The following is a 15473-nucleotide window of genomic DNA, read 5'->3' as shown; positions in this document are numbered from 1 at the left end:
CATTAATGAAACTATTTAGAACTTTTGTCAAACACCTGAATTCATAATCGGTAATATGCAGTGTTGAAAGAAATGTAGAGAGAAACATAATCAACTTCTGCCTGCCATTTTCAGAGGAGATGGGTCAATAAGTTTGTAAAATATGAAACCCAGTTACTCTTATAACCACATTGCATATAGTACATGTGTGCTAAAGAGGTCTTAGTCTTTCAGAATAGATGTTAAGCAATGAATAGTCGACTTCAATACCTGCAGTTGCCTAATATTATGTTATAATAAGAAAAGTGAAGGTGCACAACTCTCCTGTTAATAAATCGATAAATCAGGAGCCTAGTGATTGAGAGTGTGGTCTGGAGTTAGACTGCCTTTGCTTGAAACCTGGCCTCATCACCTTGGGCAGACTTTCCAGCTACTCTGTGCCTCAGTTTCTTTATCTCTAAAACAAAAGCAATGACATGCCCCTGGGTGGCTGCCTTTGGCTCAGATCATGATTCTGGAGTCCCAGGATCCAGCCCTGCATCAGGCTCCCCGCTTGGCAGGGAGTCTGCTTCTCCCTCTGACACTCTCCCCCTCATACTCTCACTGTCTCTCAAATAAATAAATAAAATATTTTTCTAAAATTAAAAAAATAAAAAGAAGTAATGATAGTTTATACCACATTGGCTATTGTGAAATAAATATAAAATACTTAAAACAGTCCCTGGCACATTGTAACCAGTAGATATCCATGATGATTGTGATAAAGAATGAAAAGTGATGGTTGTTTTGTATGTCCAAATAATATATACTGCTTCTTTCTCTGTCTTTTCCCACTTTATTCTCTCATAGTCCTTCTGTGTAAAAAACTGAAACAAAATTTAGTGTTTAGGTCTTACAAATATACTTTAAGATCCTCTATTAATCTGATGTGATTTTGTTAATTCCTGGAGGAAAATGATGGCAAGGATCTTGTCTTCTGCTAAGTTCTATAATGGCACCCTTATATTTACCCTACCATAAATAATGGAATAAGTATTAAATTATAAAGTAAGTATACTGTACACTTGTCACCAGTGTAAGGTGAATATTACCATATGGTCATAGGCAACAACAGCTAGCCAATTTCTTTTTTTTTTATTATATGTTAGTAACCATGCAGTACATCCTTAGTTTTTGATGTAGTGTTCCATGATTCATTGTTTGCGTATAACACCCAGTGCTCCATGCAATATGTGCCCTCCTTACTACCCATCACTGGCCTATATCAATCCCCCACCCCCCTCCCCTCTGAAGCCCTCAGTTTGTTTCCCAGAGTCCATAGTCTCTCGTGGTTCATTCCCCCTTCTATTTACCCCCCCTTCATTCTTCCCTTCCTTCTCCTACCAATCTCCCTGCTATTCCTTATGTTTCATAAATGAGTGAAACCATATGATAATTGTCTTTCTCTCCTTGACTTATTTCACTTAGCATAATCTCCTCCAGTCCCGTCCATGTTGCTGCAAATGTTGGGTAATCATTCTTTCTGATGGCTGAGTTATATTCCATTGTATATAGGGACCACATCTTCTTTATCCATTCGTCTGTTGAAGGGCATCTCGGCTCCTTCTACAGTTTGGCTATTGTGGACAATGCTGCTATGAACATTGGGGTGCATATGGCCCTTCTCTTCACTACGTCTGTATCTTTGGGGTAAATACCCAGTAGTGCAACTGCTGGGTCATAGGGTCAGCTAGCCAATTTCTTAATTTCTATATGTGCTGATGTTGAGGTTATTTATTTTATATGAAATAATGAAGTCACATTAAAATACTAGAGTTCAGAGGTAAATGAACACTTGTTAAACACATTCATTTTGTTTCACGTTAGTGATCCAGGCTTAGCCATTTTTGGGACAGGTACCAACATTTTAGATATAAGACATTACTAAAATGACTTCAGAATTCAAGCCTACCTAACCATTTTTTATTAGTACCATCCCATGAACTTTACTGCTTCTTGTTTTTATTTCTTACTTATTTCCAATGGAAATACATGTACATTCAGTTATCTAAATACGTAATTAACTAAGGGTATGGGAAATCAGCACTACAGTAATTGTTTTGTAAGTGCTAAAATCAGCGCTTTCCTGAAATATTGTTGGTTATTGTTAAGTCCATTATATTTTAGACTTTGAGTTCATTAAAATTCTTATTTTTATTTTTGAGATCAATATTTTGAAATGCAAAGCACTTGTGTGAGTAAAACTTAGGTAATTTTTTCCCAAAGAGAAAACTAACAGAATTTTCCTTAGAGAGGAAAAAAAAATTTTTTTAACTTAAATGAAAATATTTTAACATTTACAATGTGCATATTTTCTTGTGATTTTTTTCCCTTTCAAGTTCTCTCACTGTCTATAATTTAAAGTTTTTGTTTGCTTGTAAAGCTTACATAATTTCAGGATTTCTAAATAATCTTTAAAGTGTAATAAAGCATTTTCTAAAATGGCTTTGTTTAAATGGGAAATGGAATCTCACCCTTTTTATTAGAAGGGCTTGCCACACATTACCTCTTAACTACTGATATAGAAGTGTTGAATATAATTATTAAAATTTCTTCAATGAAAATAAAGGCAGGAAATATAGGATTCCACAAAAGAGATAGAGAAAAAAGTTTACATTAACAATATTTTATCATTCCTCTGTCTCTAGTTGGTTGTAGTTGAAGTGGCTCTGTAGAAACATACTTTTTATTTTATAATATGTATCAAGTATAATACACTTATAGAGTTTCCCACTATAACTTTTATTTTGGCCCAGAACAAACAGTAAGGACTATTGGGGGAGTGAGGTGTGTTCTTTCTTCAAAATATTGAATTACCATGCTACATTTTATTGGTTTCACAGGCAATTTACTTATCAGGTAGTTATTTGATTAAGTTAAGTACAGGCTTCTTCAGGCAAACTTTAGAAACCAGAATGTTTGGATAGGAATTTTTTACTAGTTTAAAGATGGCGTTATTGAATATGGATTCATGGAGCACGTGGCAGTTTTGATAGGATAATTTTTTTGTAAATGATTTTATATTGTACTTGAAAACATTCTAATTGCTTCACTTTTTTTTTTGATGCTGTCTTTTTCTAGGGTATGTATATTAAATCAACATATGATGGCCTTCATGTAATTACTGGAACCACAGAAAATGTAAGTATTGTAATATTTCAGATTCTAGTGTATGTTTTTCTTTTTATTGTTAAACAACTTATATATCTCACATAATTGAGGTTGACTTCTGAGGACATGAACAGATGAGGAGAAAAAACTAAAAGGACACATTGAGTTAGTAAGTGCTAGTTTGGGGAGAATTTCAATCATTTTATTTAGTTTAGATTAACTATTAGAGTAAATCACATCTTTTCTCTTCACAGCCAGAGATTTGTCTTTGTTAAGTATTTTCTGGTTTATGACAAGTTACTGTGACATCTAAAAGAATCCACTTCCATCTGTCAAATAGTTTAGTTATATTAAGAAACTTATATAAGAAAGAATCATCAGATATTTCAGGCTTTCTGAAAATGCATTATAATTCAGCTTAATTCAATGAAGAGAGACAGCATGGTATAGCTCACTGGTTTTCGCAGTGAGGTCCCTCCCTGGATCAGCAGCATCAGCCTCCCCTGGCAGCTTATTAGAGATACAGATTCTCGGGCCCCACCCCAGAACTACTGAATCAGAAATTCTAGAGACCAGCCACTTTCTTAATTAGAGACTTTGTTTTAACATGTGACTCTGACACATGCTCCAATTTGAGAACCACTGCAAGCAGTGGGTCAGAGTCCCTAGGCCTATGTCCTACAATTAGTTCTGCATCTTAATGGCAGTGTAATTTTTGGCAAGTCACTTACCCTGTCATTGCTTTAGTTTCCTCAACTGTAAATTGGAAATATTATCTGCACTACATACCTTACTAGGTTGATGTGAAAATCAAATAAGATAGTAAATGTGAAAGGCTATTCAATTCAATGAAGAGCTACAGAAATGTGAAGCGATTGTGTTGAGCCTGAACATGATCACAAAAATAGATTTGAATAGTATAATAAATCATTATTCCTCCATTTGGTTGTCCCAGACTTCCATCTTGCTCTTAAGCAGGTGCTGACCTTTGAATTTTTTTTCTTTTAGAAATTCTGACAAATTACATGTCTATGCTGTGTTCCTTCAAAGAAGACTGGGGTGGAGTTAATTAATCTCAAGTTATTATAGATCTCAATATTTTACCAACATTTTCTTTTTTAAAAAATCAACATTCTTTTCACCTAATTCACTTACTACTTTAATCATTTATTGCTTTTTTCCCCACTCACTTCTCTTGGTTTCTTGAGAACAGTGAAACACATAATATACATTGCAGTTGGATTGCTGTACTGGCTTCACATTTAGTATTAAATATGGGGTCAGAAATATCAGTTAAATGCATATTGTCAACCAGTTAAAAATTTTAAATGCAGTGAAATACTGTAAACTATACTCCTATCAGTGATTGATCATTCTCATTTATTTGTACATTCCTCCAATCATTCATTTATTCATTTGTTCTTGTAACAATCTTTTGTTTCATGTCTGCTGTGTTCCAGGCGTGGGGCTAGGTAATGAAAGAATTTTTAAACTAAACTAGCTTGCTGTTCCTAAGGAATGCAGCTAGGGGTTTATGTGTGTAAACAGGTACTGAAATTTGTGTAGACAGACAAAGGAAAGAATCATAAATGCTGCAAATGAAACCAGAGAAGTAATCACAGAAATGATTTTGAACTGTATCTTGAAGAATTGATAAGAATGCATCTCTGTACTGTCTGGGGTCTATAAAAAAGTTGAGTACTATGTACTGCTCATATTAATTACTCAGTAATATTTGATAAATGGTGAGTGATCAAAGAAAGATTGATCCTATGAGTAGTTCAGATATGAACCATATATTAATGGCTTATCATTTAATTATTTTTTCTTGAAAATATTTTACTATTTTTGGTACCCACAGTCATTTATCATTAGTAGATCTGTGTTGAGTCTTAGTAAAGCTCCTCACTAAAGTGGTTAAGTTATTTTGCTTTGTTCTGCCCTAGTTTCTTAGTTTTCTTTTAGGTAAAATGAGAAGTTTGGACAAAATGATCTCTAGGGCCCCGTTTAACACTGAAAGTCTATAATTTATATGACTTATTCCCTTTTTACTTATCTGTGAAAGAAGTTGTTTCAGTTTCTTTCAATTTTATATATCAACTATCATTTTCTTTTACACCATGATTAGAACAATTGGCTTGATATTTTTCATCTATACTGTATAGTTACAGCCCTATTACATTAATGATTTACAAACTTTTCAGAATTGTTGCATGGTACTTGTCTAATTTGATAATATGCCTACCTCCTAAAGGTGCTATGAAAAAAATACATTTTTTTCTTGTTATGATACCATTTTTAGGGTTGAGTTCATATCCTAGATGAACTACCCTCTTAAGTGTTATTACCTGAGTAACCGGAATTCTATGGAATATCGTTTTACCTTGAATTCTAACCTATAACAGATCATTCTTTTGTGAATTTCACGATTTGTTGAATTGAGGTTAATATTGTTTCAAGACTTTTTTGTTTTAAAATAATTGGAAATTGGAAATGAATAAAAAATAAACTGGAAATCACTTTTAAAATAAATCCTACTTTCTATTATTAGCTATCTATAGAGTGCAAACAATATATTTAACACTAGTAGTCATTTTTCTTTAATTTTTTAAAGATTAATTAATTTCTGTTCTAATTTAAAGAGGTGAGCTTACTGTAGTATTTTCAGGGAGAGGAAAGGACTGACAAAATTTATGTTTTTTATCATTTCTATTATGTTAAATTTAGTCACCTGCAGATCGTTGCAAGAAAATCCATGCTGGCGATGAAGTAATTCAAGTTAATCATCAGACTGTGGTATGTATAATTACCTTATGAGTCAGTGGGAGGAACTAATGTAAAGATTTGCTAAAGCTTTAAAAAGGATATCAATGAACTGAAATGCCTACTTGTGTACAAAATTATTGATTAGCCTTTTTTAAGATAGCTGAATGAATATTCTTAATTATTTGACAGAAGGTAAGGCATAATTTAAAAAAAAAAACATAGTTTTAATACAAGGTTTGGAAATACTGGTGTTGGCTGAAGTTAGATATGCATTTCTATATAGACAGGTGCAGGATAATGTTATATACCCCATGAACTGAGATAATAATTTTGGGCTAAAAATTAAAGTGATGATGCACACAAATTCAACCTTTTCTGGATAAAACTTTCAAGTTTTACGTTACAAACTACGGAATTACCTAGTAAGTATATTTTGTAAGGGTATACATTCATTCATCTACTTTAACATTGATTGTTCACTGAAGTGTCTGGTAGATTGGTTTATAGTCAATGTTGATCTTTTTTAAACAAATTTAAGCATTAATAGCCAAATTGGCTCTTCATTTCCCAAAAGAGGACTACAGGTTTTGTTTTAAAACTGTTGCACGTAACTAAATAAGTTCATAAAATTTTCTTGTTTTGTGAACCTCATGAATCCCTTTCTAGGTTAAAATCTTGACAGTGCCATTTTTGTGTCTATGGTAGACTTTCAAGGGCTATTTTTTTAATGTTAGTTTTAGAAAATGAACATCATATGATTTTCACTTTGGGCTGTTTTCTGTCTCAGTTGATTTACTTTCTTCTTCTATAGCTGCCAAAATAAAGTATATTCTCTAAAACAAATGAAGTCAAAATAATCCAATTATTTATATAATAAACTTCATTTGAAAAAAATGTGGTTTTTTTCCTGGTAAATGTTCTACTTACAGCTCACTAATCCTTTGGAGTGAATAATTATTTCCTATTGTACCTTTTAACTAAATTTGTTTTTGCCTGTTCTAGTCATAGAAGAAACTATTAAAAAGAAAGGCTATATTTTGGGGGTAAGAAGACCGGTGTGAAAAACTCCAGTCTTTCTCACCGATTCTAATGTGAAGGCAAAAGCCATTTCATTTTGGCTTTGAGTAAACTGAGAACTTTGTGATATTGTGGAGAGGCTCCTGAACACTGATAATTAAAGTTACACTGTTTCCTCAATGAGTTTATTAATTAAGTGAATAAAAATTAATGAAAGTTTGAAAAATTAAACGTATAGGTGTTAGGTTAGTACTAATTAATGCAGAATTCTGGTCATCAGTAAAGCCTTTCCACACTATGACAGTTTTGATAATGAGAAAGTTGTCATTACTAGAAACTATACAAAGTGGTTGTCCTAACTAAAGTTTCTTGTCCCCTAGGATGAGGATTTGGGCAGTGGGATAAAGCAGCTGCTTTAGTAGCAGTAGACAGGCAGCTTCTCCGAACTCTTGTAATGTTCTTGCTGCCTCCATTTTTGCAACGTGACCTAAACAAATATGACATCTGTTCAATAGTTGGACCAATTTCCAATTGGTCAATTTTAAATGGGTGGAATTAGTCTCTAATAAAAAATAAATTTGTTTAAATGATACTCTTTGTGGGGCAAAGATTCTGATGTTGACCAAATGAATATGAAAGTCTTTAAAAGACTACAAGTGAACTAATAAACTATATATAGATTGGTGATACTTAAATACTGTGAGAATGTGTAAATACATCTTTGCATCACAGGAATATTCTAAAATATTGAAAATGACACAGAATGGTGGTTGAGGGATCTTGCTTCCAGTTTTTTGTTCTGAAATTGACTTTTGGCTTTAAGTGAATCATAGTAACTATTTAAGCATCAGTTTACCTTTTTATAATAATAATAACCATAGCCACGTTTATTGAGTTCTTACAGTGTGCCAAGCATCATGTTAAGTACTTTACATATTTTATGTCATTTACTACTTAAAATAATTATACAAAAACAGTGTATGTGGAAATTGAGACTCAGAATGATTAACTCACCTGCAACTCAAAGCTCTCTGACTCCAAGGCCTTCAGTTTTACTATACTCCCTCTCCAAACTCAAATTATAAAATTATCAAGCAAAGGGGAAAGAATTCTAAGGATCATGTAAGTAAAACTCAGGATTTAGTGAGAGATTTAAGGGGGAGGGGGGCAAGAGTAAGAGAAGAGGAAAGGAAGTGAGAATTTACATAACTAGGGCAGTGAATCAGCTGAAGTGAAATTAGAACTGGGTTAGAAATTTAACTTTATTTTTATTTCCTCCTTTCCTTCAGACAAATATGTAAAACACCTATCACAATGCCAGGCACACATTAAGAGCTCAATAAAAATTAACTTTCCAACCTGCCTTCCTCCCTTTTACCTGCAATAACTCTTGGGCCAATTGGAGTCCGGTATCTTGGCAGACTGCTACTAGAACCTACAAATTGATTTTGGATGATAATAGAGACATTCTCTGACAGGTGAACAGGTTGAATTCTCTAAAAGTAGCCTTCCTTAATAATGGGATCAATCACCAGATTGTCTTCTTTGTGTTCAAATGAGAGGCCTATTTGTGTAAGAATGGCTCATTTTATTAAATGCAGGCAGTCTGCTCTCTCTTTCTTGATTTTGCCTCCTTTGTGGTCTGTACGGTGCTTTTAACTTCTTACTAGACAATATACAGAGGTGGTGAAATGGAAATTATCTGGGTTTTGTCACTATAAAAGGTTTGGTAGGTAGATAAATAAGTTGGAACAAGTATAAATTATTTGTAGTCTACAATTGCCCCTTCTGTCCCACCATTAATTACCAGAGACATTAGGGGTTGGTTATGATATAATAATTAGATTAAGGGATAGCCTCATACATTTGAAATACTTACTTAATATTATTTTATTTTAATCCAGTAATTAATTGACCAGAATAGTGAGATAATTGCCAATATTGTTCTCTTCCAATTTAGATTCAATAATGAAGAGTAATGTTCAATCTTATATTTAAATGTTATTAGCCCAGTTAGTATTTTTCTATAATTCTAAAACTTCCTACTGCTAAATGTAGTAATAGATGATATAAAATCTGACAACTTTTCTTATTTTAAAATACATAGAAAAGCATCTTGAAATTTTTCCCTAAGGGTCTGAGAAAGTTGGATGACTCACAGATGAATTTAAATACTATTTTTTTTGAAATTGCTAGTATGGTATATCTTCAAGATGTCCAATTAGATGTATGTATTTTCTAGTTTGCTCTCTTTTTAAAAATTATATTTTCTTATTTGAAATGAAACTGGAAGTTTTATGTCCTTTTTCATATTGCTATATTCTTTATTATAAATGGCTTTTAAGCTTTTCAAATCAACATACTTCTGTGGCTGAGACACTGTGGCTGCCAGGTAGGAAGAAGAAAAAAATCATGAACATCCAAGCAAAGCAGACTGAGTCCTATTGCATGAAGATCCAACTCCTCAAAGCTGCTGGAATCTCCCAAGATTTTTTCCACTTCATCTGCCACTACATCCCTCTCTCTGGGAGATACCTCGGCATAGTTTGAACCAGCAACTCTGCCCTCACGATGCACTTTTAACACGTTTTTTTAGCTGATGAGACTATTTATAGTTACTAAATCTATTGGGGCATATTCCTAATGAATCTGTTAAATTTTATGTTAATACTGTTTTTGGTGTGTAAGTGTTTTAAAGATTCTATCCATACTAAAAACAGATATTTTTTTCTTAGGAATATTGGTTAAAAGGACTGGGTTATGTGGTGGTTGAATCCAGCATTTGGAAAATTTCCTTTTATTTTGTGTAAATATTAAAACATATTCACTATTATTCTGAAAGGTCTTCTGGAACCTGGTGACTACTTTCTGGCACAAAATGGTTTAATATATGTAGCTATAAAGGCTACTGAAGTGGAAAATAACTAGGTTGAGATAGTCAAAAAGATAGACTGCAGCAAATAGTTGGGATGCTGGACACTGAGAGTGAGAAATGGAAGATGAATACTGTAAGCTAGGGTTCTTTATTACCCATCAAATGGTAAACATTGCTCAACAAGACTTACAGGTGGTGGCAGTGGGGGCTGGGGAAAGGGAACGTATTAAAGGACTATTGAGTCATCTGGAAAGGTCATTCTAACTTCATTTATATAGTTCTCAAAGGTGTCTCCCTTATTCTCTCTCATTCTCACCTCTAGTTTCTCCTTTTTGATTTTGTCCTTGCCCTCTTGTTCCTTTAGCCCCAGAACAGGAGAGTATTGTTTACGAGGGAAACCAGCATCATCATAATGGATGCAGAATATGGTGACCCATTAAAGCCCATCTCTCCGTTTCCCTCCCTCTCACCCTACCACCCAGTCCCTGAAGTTCAGCAGGAAGGAGTGGCTTATTGAATGGAATCCATACCATGATATTGACTAACACCAGATGTTCCCTTTCTTTCTCTCTCTTTTTAAATTTACTGAATTGTTGTCTTTATTTTTTATGGGTTTTTTTTTTTCTAATTCCATTTTCTTTTCCTTTCCTTTACTATTGTCATCACTTCTCACTGGACTGCTTCTCCTCCATTCTTCACTTTGTTCACTTTTTTTATTCTTGCCTGTTTTCTTCTGTTCTTCCTTCTCAGATGAGGAAATATTTATCTTATAATTCCTTATGCCCAAAATATTGAAAACTGAGACCTCAAATGGCAATATTTCTGGTGTACCCCACGTCTTATTCCTGTAAACACAAGATGTTGCTGGAGTACGGAGATTGAATATATTAGCATGGCATTTAACATATTGCTTAATGAACGATTATGAAATTACCATAAAATAACTCTGTTAGGGTTCTAAGAAATTGGTATTCTAAAACAGGAAGTGAATTGTTCTCTTTTGGAAGGGAAAAAAATCATGAAGAGTCATTTATCAAAAATTAAAGGAAACAATCCATCATAGATTTCAGTTACTCATAGTAATATTTTATTTCAGGGTCTACCTTATGTAGTAGGTAGTTTATGAGATTATCATAGGTTTTTTTCCTTCTATTTTGCATTAAACATTGTAGATTTGATGAGAATGTGAAAAAACTGGTTTCAAAGTGCCACATACTGATATAAACTATGTAATATTTTATCGTGCTTAGAGAAATCAATTCATTACTTTATTATCCAATATAATATTTTGTGAGTTTTCTATACCAACTGAAATTTATTATATTAAGTCTTTATATAAAGGAACTAAGTTGTATGATGCCTTAATAACGGTAACTTGCTATTAACCAATTTATTTTTTCTGCAGATTTCTACATCCTGACTTATTTCTTTCTCAGTTCTATACTTCTTACTAGCTTCACCAGGAAAAATGTAATTGCCTTTGAAAATGGTTACTCCCAATTTATTTTTATTAGTAGAATATATACATCTTTGGTATCAACAGATAGTTAATATGATCTAGTTGTTTTACATGGAATTTTAAGAGGTTTTTTTGTAAGTGATTATTTTGTATGTTTCAAATTATCTATTGGCTGATGTTCTTACCTGCTTTGGCTTATTAAGTGTGCAACTCATTTGCAAATCAGCATCAATAGCTGCAGCCCTTTTCCTGCCTGTATGGAAAAGGCAAAAAGTCAGCCGGTCACAATTGCCTAACTCACTTTCTGTCTGTAATAGGGGTGGGCAATTAGTAGATAATATTTAACAGTCTGAAAAAGATAAAAATTATTGAATGAAAGGGAAACACATTAGAGCAGCATAACACAGGAAATTCAAGAGATAATGGTAATAATCTTGAATTCTTTTTAGGTTATTTAGCCCTAGGATTCAAATATAGGCTTCATCCACTAAATTAATATTCTGAACAGCCTGGTGGCTAAAAGTTAGGCAATGTAACCACTGATAACTTCTACATTTCTCTCATCTTACTACCCTAATACTAGGCAATAAAGAATTTTTTTTTAATTGGAACAAATGGCCGAGAGAGTTCGTTATGGCCCCATTTGGAGCTGAGATTGAGTTACCTTTTTTGTCTGAGTTGTTGGATTTCTGGTAAAATGATTTCTAAAGATAACTGCTACAGTGAAAGTATTTTTAGCCAGTATGGAAGTTCTTAAATTTTTTATTAATAAGGATTTAGAGTGATGTTTATTTAGCATATATATGCATATATACATACACATGCTTTGGTTTTGTTTTGATACATATAGACATCTATTGCAGTATTTGCTTATATTTTCAAGTAAACATGTCTTTGTTAAACATGTGACAGTAAATCATATCATAAACATTATAGCAAAAGTTATACATTTTTACGCATGTCACTTTTTGAATAGCAGGGTTTGGGTTACTTTTAATTTTTTCCATTTGGATTCCTAAATTAAATTAAGCATGGTTTTTCATAAGTACAGATTTTTTTTGTACCTTCTCAAAATTCTTATAAGTAGGAACTATAGATTTTTAGATAACAATGCTTTGTTTCATCCTTTAGTTTTGTTGACTAAGACTCTTTTTTATTTTAAAATGTGTATTTCCAGTATCTTTGCAAGAACAGAAATGAAATATAGCAAGGAATGGCTGAAATGTAATAATTTCCTAGTATGTAAGCACAAAATTGTTTTAAAATTTAACTCATGTAAATATCTTTAAAACTTTTAGTTAAAAACCTGTATTATTATGGTTCTTTTAAAATATGTTCTTGATTTTGGGGGGGATGAGGTTCTGTGGCATGATCAAAGATTCTCCCCAAAAGCCTTTGCTGTAATGTGATTGTCTTCTTCCATCTTTCTCTAGCAGAGGCTTTCAAATTCACTCAATTTTATGTTTTGGAATGAAATAAAAATAACATTGGCTTTGATTCAGTTTTCTATAGCACATACAAATGTAAACCATTAAGCCTCCAAAATAAACCTTTGGCCTTCAGAGACCACAACAGTACCAAATACCTTGTGGAAATGGAAGAACGGAAAGAGAGCTGTATACTCAAAATGCTAAACTGTACCCACAGTTTTTGAATCAGCCGGCCACAGAAGCAGAGACACCAGTGATAGAAAGGCTGCAGTTAGGATACGTGATAGATAACAGGAGATGATGCAAGTAACAGGATATGTAAATGTATCACTTTTGGTGAAAACTATGTGGGTGAGTCGTAAAATGTAAAGGAGAAAAATGATGACTGTTTTCTTCCTCCCACGACCTGCCCCATGAGCCAATCAAGAAATTCTGATGTAGTTCTACAGAACTTGTTGGTTATGGAGGAAAAGACTCCAGGAAGGTGTTGCAGTAGGTAAAAGTACTAGTTTATTGTAGTCCTCAAGTTGGCTTTCTGTCTTGGACTACTTGTTCATTCTATAGCAGTAAGAAATTATGTTTTCTGTGCTTTCTCTTTAAATATAATACACACGTTGTATAAATGTATCTCTGAAATTCACATGAAAATATTAAGTACAGAAACATACATGTAAATCAAATTGTGAGCAACTCAACATTGTCCAAGTTTTAGAGTAAAATTAAGCCACACAAAAAACAAATACCTTAAAAAACAGATGCCTTGGCATCCTCTTATTTCACTGGATAAGTGCCTTTTAAAGTTAAGGAGGATGTGAGATGTAGAGTTGTTCAATGAATAAAGATGTAAAATTGTGGGGGGTTTTCCCCTAATGAAAATAAAACTTTTAATTCCCATATTCTTTCTTTTCAAATGCTTGTTCCTTTTCTCTTCTCCCAAGATTGCCTTTTCTAAACTAATGTTTGTAAAAATATCAATACTAAGGTTTTATATAAAATTATACCTTAGGGCATTTCTGAATACTGTGAATTACCTACTTAAATTACTTCATGCTAGAATTTAAAATCATTTTTTGTGTGTAGTTACTTAACCAAATGCATACCCTTCAGCTTATATTCACTTATATTTGAACCGTGGGCAAACCTCTGTTTCTACTCAGTAAATGAATGGAAGAAGAATTAGGATATCTCCAAATATACTATAATTTAAAATTGTAAGACCTTCTCATTAATATTTTGTGAAGAAAATAAATTTAAGTGAAGGTGAAGTTTCTAGATTGGTACTCAAAGTTTATAGTTCTAGGATCTTTGAAAGATATTGTGTATCAAAATTCTTTACTTCTAAAATGTTTATAACTATGACATTTCTTTCACATAGCTTGTTTTACTAAAGAAAGAGGCAGTCACGGATACAAATATGTTAAATTTATTAGATATATCAATATCTTTTTAGTAATGTGAAGGAATAGAACATCATAATAAATATCACAGCAACAAAAGATTTGGTAAAGACATAGTGTCATTAGTCTCAGCATGGTGGATTGTGTATTGAGTTAAGTCTCTAAAGTGCTTTTAAGAAGAGTAAAAGGACATTTGGGTGTAGCATGGCTCATGTCATTAGACATTCATATAGGCACACCTCAAGTCTCTTTGAAATTTCCTTTGTGAAGAGGTATAATTTATACATTACAACTTGTGGGTAAGAGTGTGTGTATACACAGGAGCATGTGTAAATGTTGATGAATCTGTTACTTTGTGTTGTGAAGGATAATAACTTTAAAAATAGTTTAAGAAATGTCCTATCTTCCTGACTAGGTATAGAGATGCTTTCTTGTAACTCCAAATACAACTGTGACAAAGGTAAAGCAGTTTTGGGTTGATAGGCTTAAATTCTTACCTTTATGCTTATTTTAACTTTGGCTTCTTGGGACCACAGTGTAGAGTTTCTTTTTATATGTTGGTCAAATAATTCACCAGATGTTTGGGAATCAGATAGGCTAGGGCATATCCTAAAGGGGTCAGAGACTACTTCTTCCCACTATGTACCAAGAGGAAAGGAAGCCACTCATCTCTTCAGCACCAACCCCAAAGCCTCTTGTGCACCTAATCTGGGCAACTCATTGTCCAGGGACCTGCCACTTATGTTGCCCTTCACCTAAGGAATTACAAGCCCCATCTACAAGAAAGCAGAACCTCTGGCTTTTAATACTTGGGATACCTTAAAGACTTTCTTGGGAAATTTAATTTGGTTTGTGTTGTATGTAAAATACATTTCAGTGTGCAAGTTGGCAACTACATCTAACTTGCCATTGCTTAGAGACACTGGCTTGTGCTACTTTGGACAGTCAGGAAGATAATATTAGTAGTTCAACATATGTGAAAAACATATTATCTATATCTAATAGTACATAATTTGTATAAGGTACGTATGGTGATTTTTAAAAGATTCATTCTAGCCCATCATCTTAATATGAATGAAATATTCTAATAAATGTTGAGAAAGAGAAACTTGGCCTACTTACAACCACTTTAAAACAGTTCTCTGGTTAAAAAAAAACCTTAAAAGTGTTTATATAATGTGTATGATAAAGCAGTCTTTCTATGACAAATGGGAACTCTATCCACTGTTATATTCCTTTTCATAATCGCATCACTATGACTTTAGGTCTGGAGTATCCAAGATGCAAATACTACTTTTTTCAAATGTTCATGTATAAGAAAGTTTATTTGGTAATTTAGGGTAAAGAATGTCTATTATAGCTTTAGTATCATCAAGTATATGCATTTAGAGAAAAATTTA

At 33.0% G+C, this 15473-nt stretch overlaps 1 protein-coding gene across 4 annotated transcripts in view; it reads left to right on the top strand.

Moving 5' to 3' along the window:
- Positions 1-15473, top strand: part of CNKSR2 (connector enhancer of kinase suppressor of Ras 2) — a 292411-nt gene that overhangs the window by 156979 nt on the left and 119959 nt on the right. For all 4 annotated transcript variants that reach the window (XM_040633558.1, XM_040633552.1, XM_040633548.1 and 1 more), the window contains exons 7-8: positions 3100-3159; positions 5857-5925. In XM_040633558.1, the coding sequence (XP_040489492.1) occupies positions 3100-3159; positions 5857-5925 (129 nt within the window). The remainder of the gene's footprint in view (positions 1-3099; positions 3160-5856; positions 5926-15473) is intronic.

The sequence above is a fragment of the Ursus maritimus genome, assembly GCF_017311325.1.
Source record: "Ursus maritimus isolate PB19 chromosome X unlocalized genomic scaffold, ASM1731132v1 scaffold_X1, whole genome shotgun sequence".
NCBI lineage: Eukaryota > Metazoa > Chordata > Mammalia > Carnivora > Ursidae > Ursus > Ursus maritimus.
This window is presented reverse-complemented; position numbering and strand designations above follow the sequence as displayed.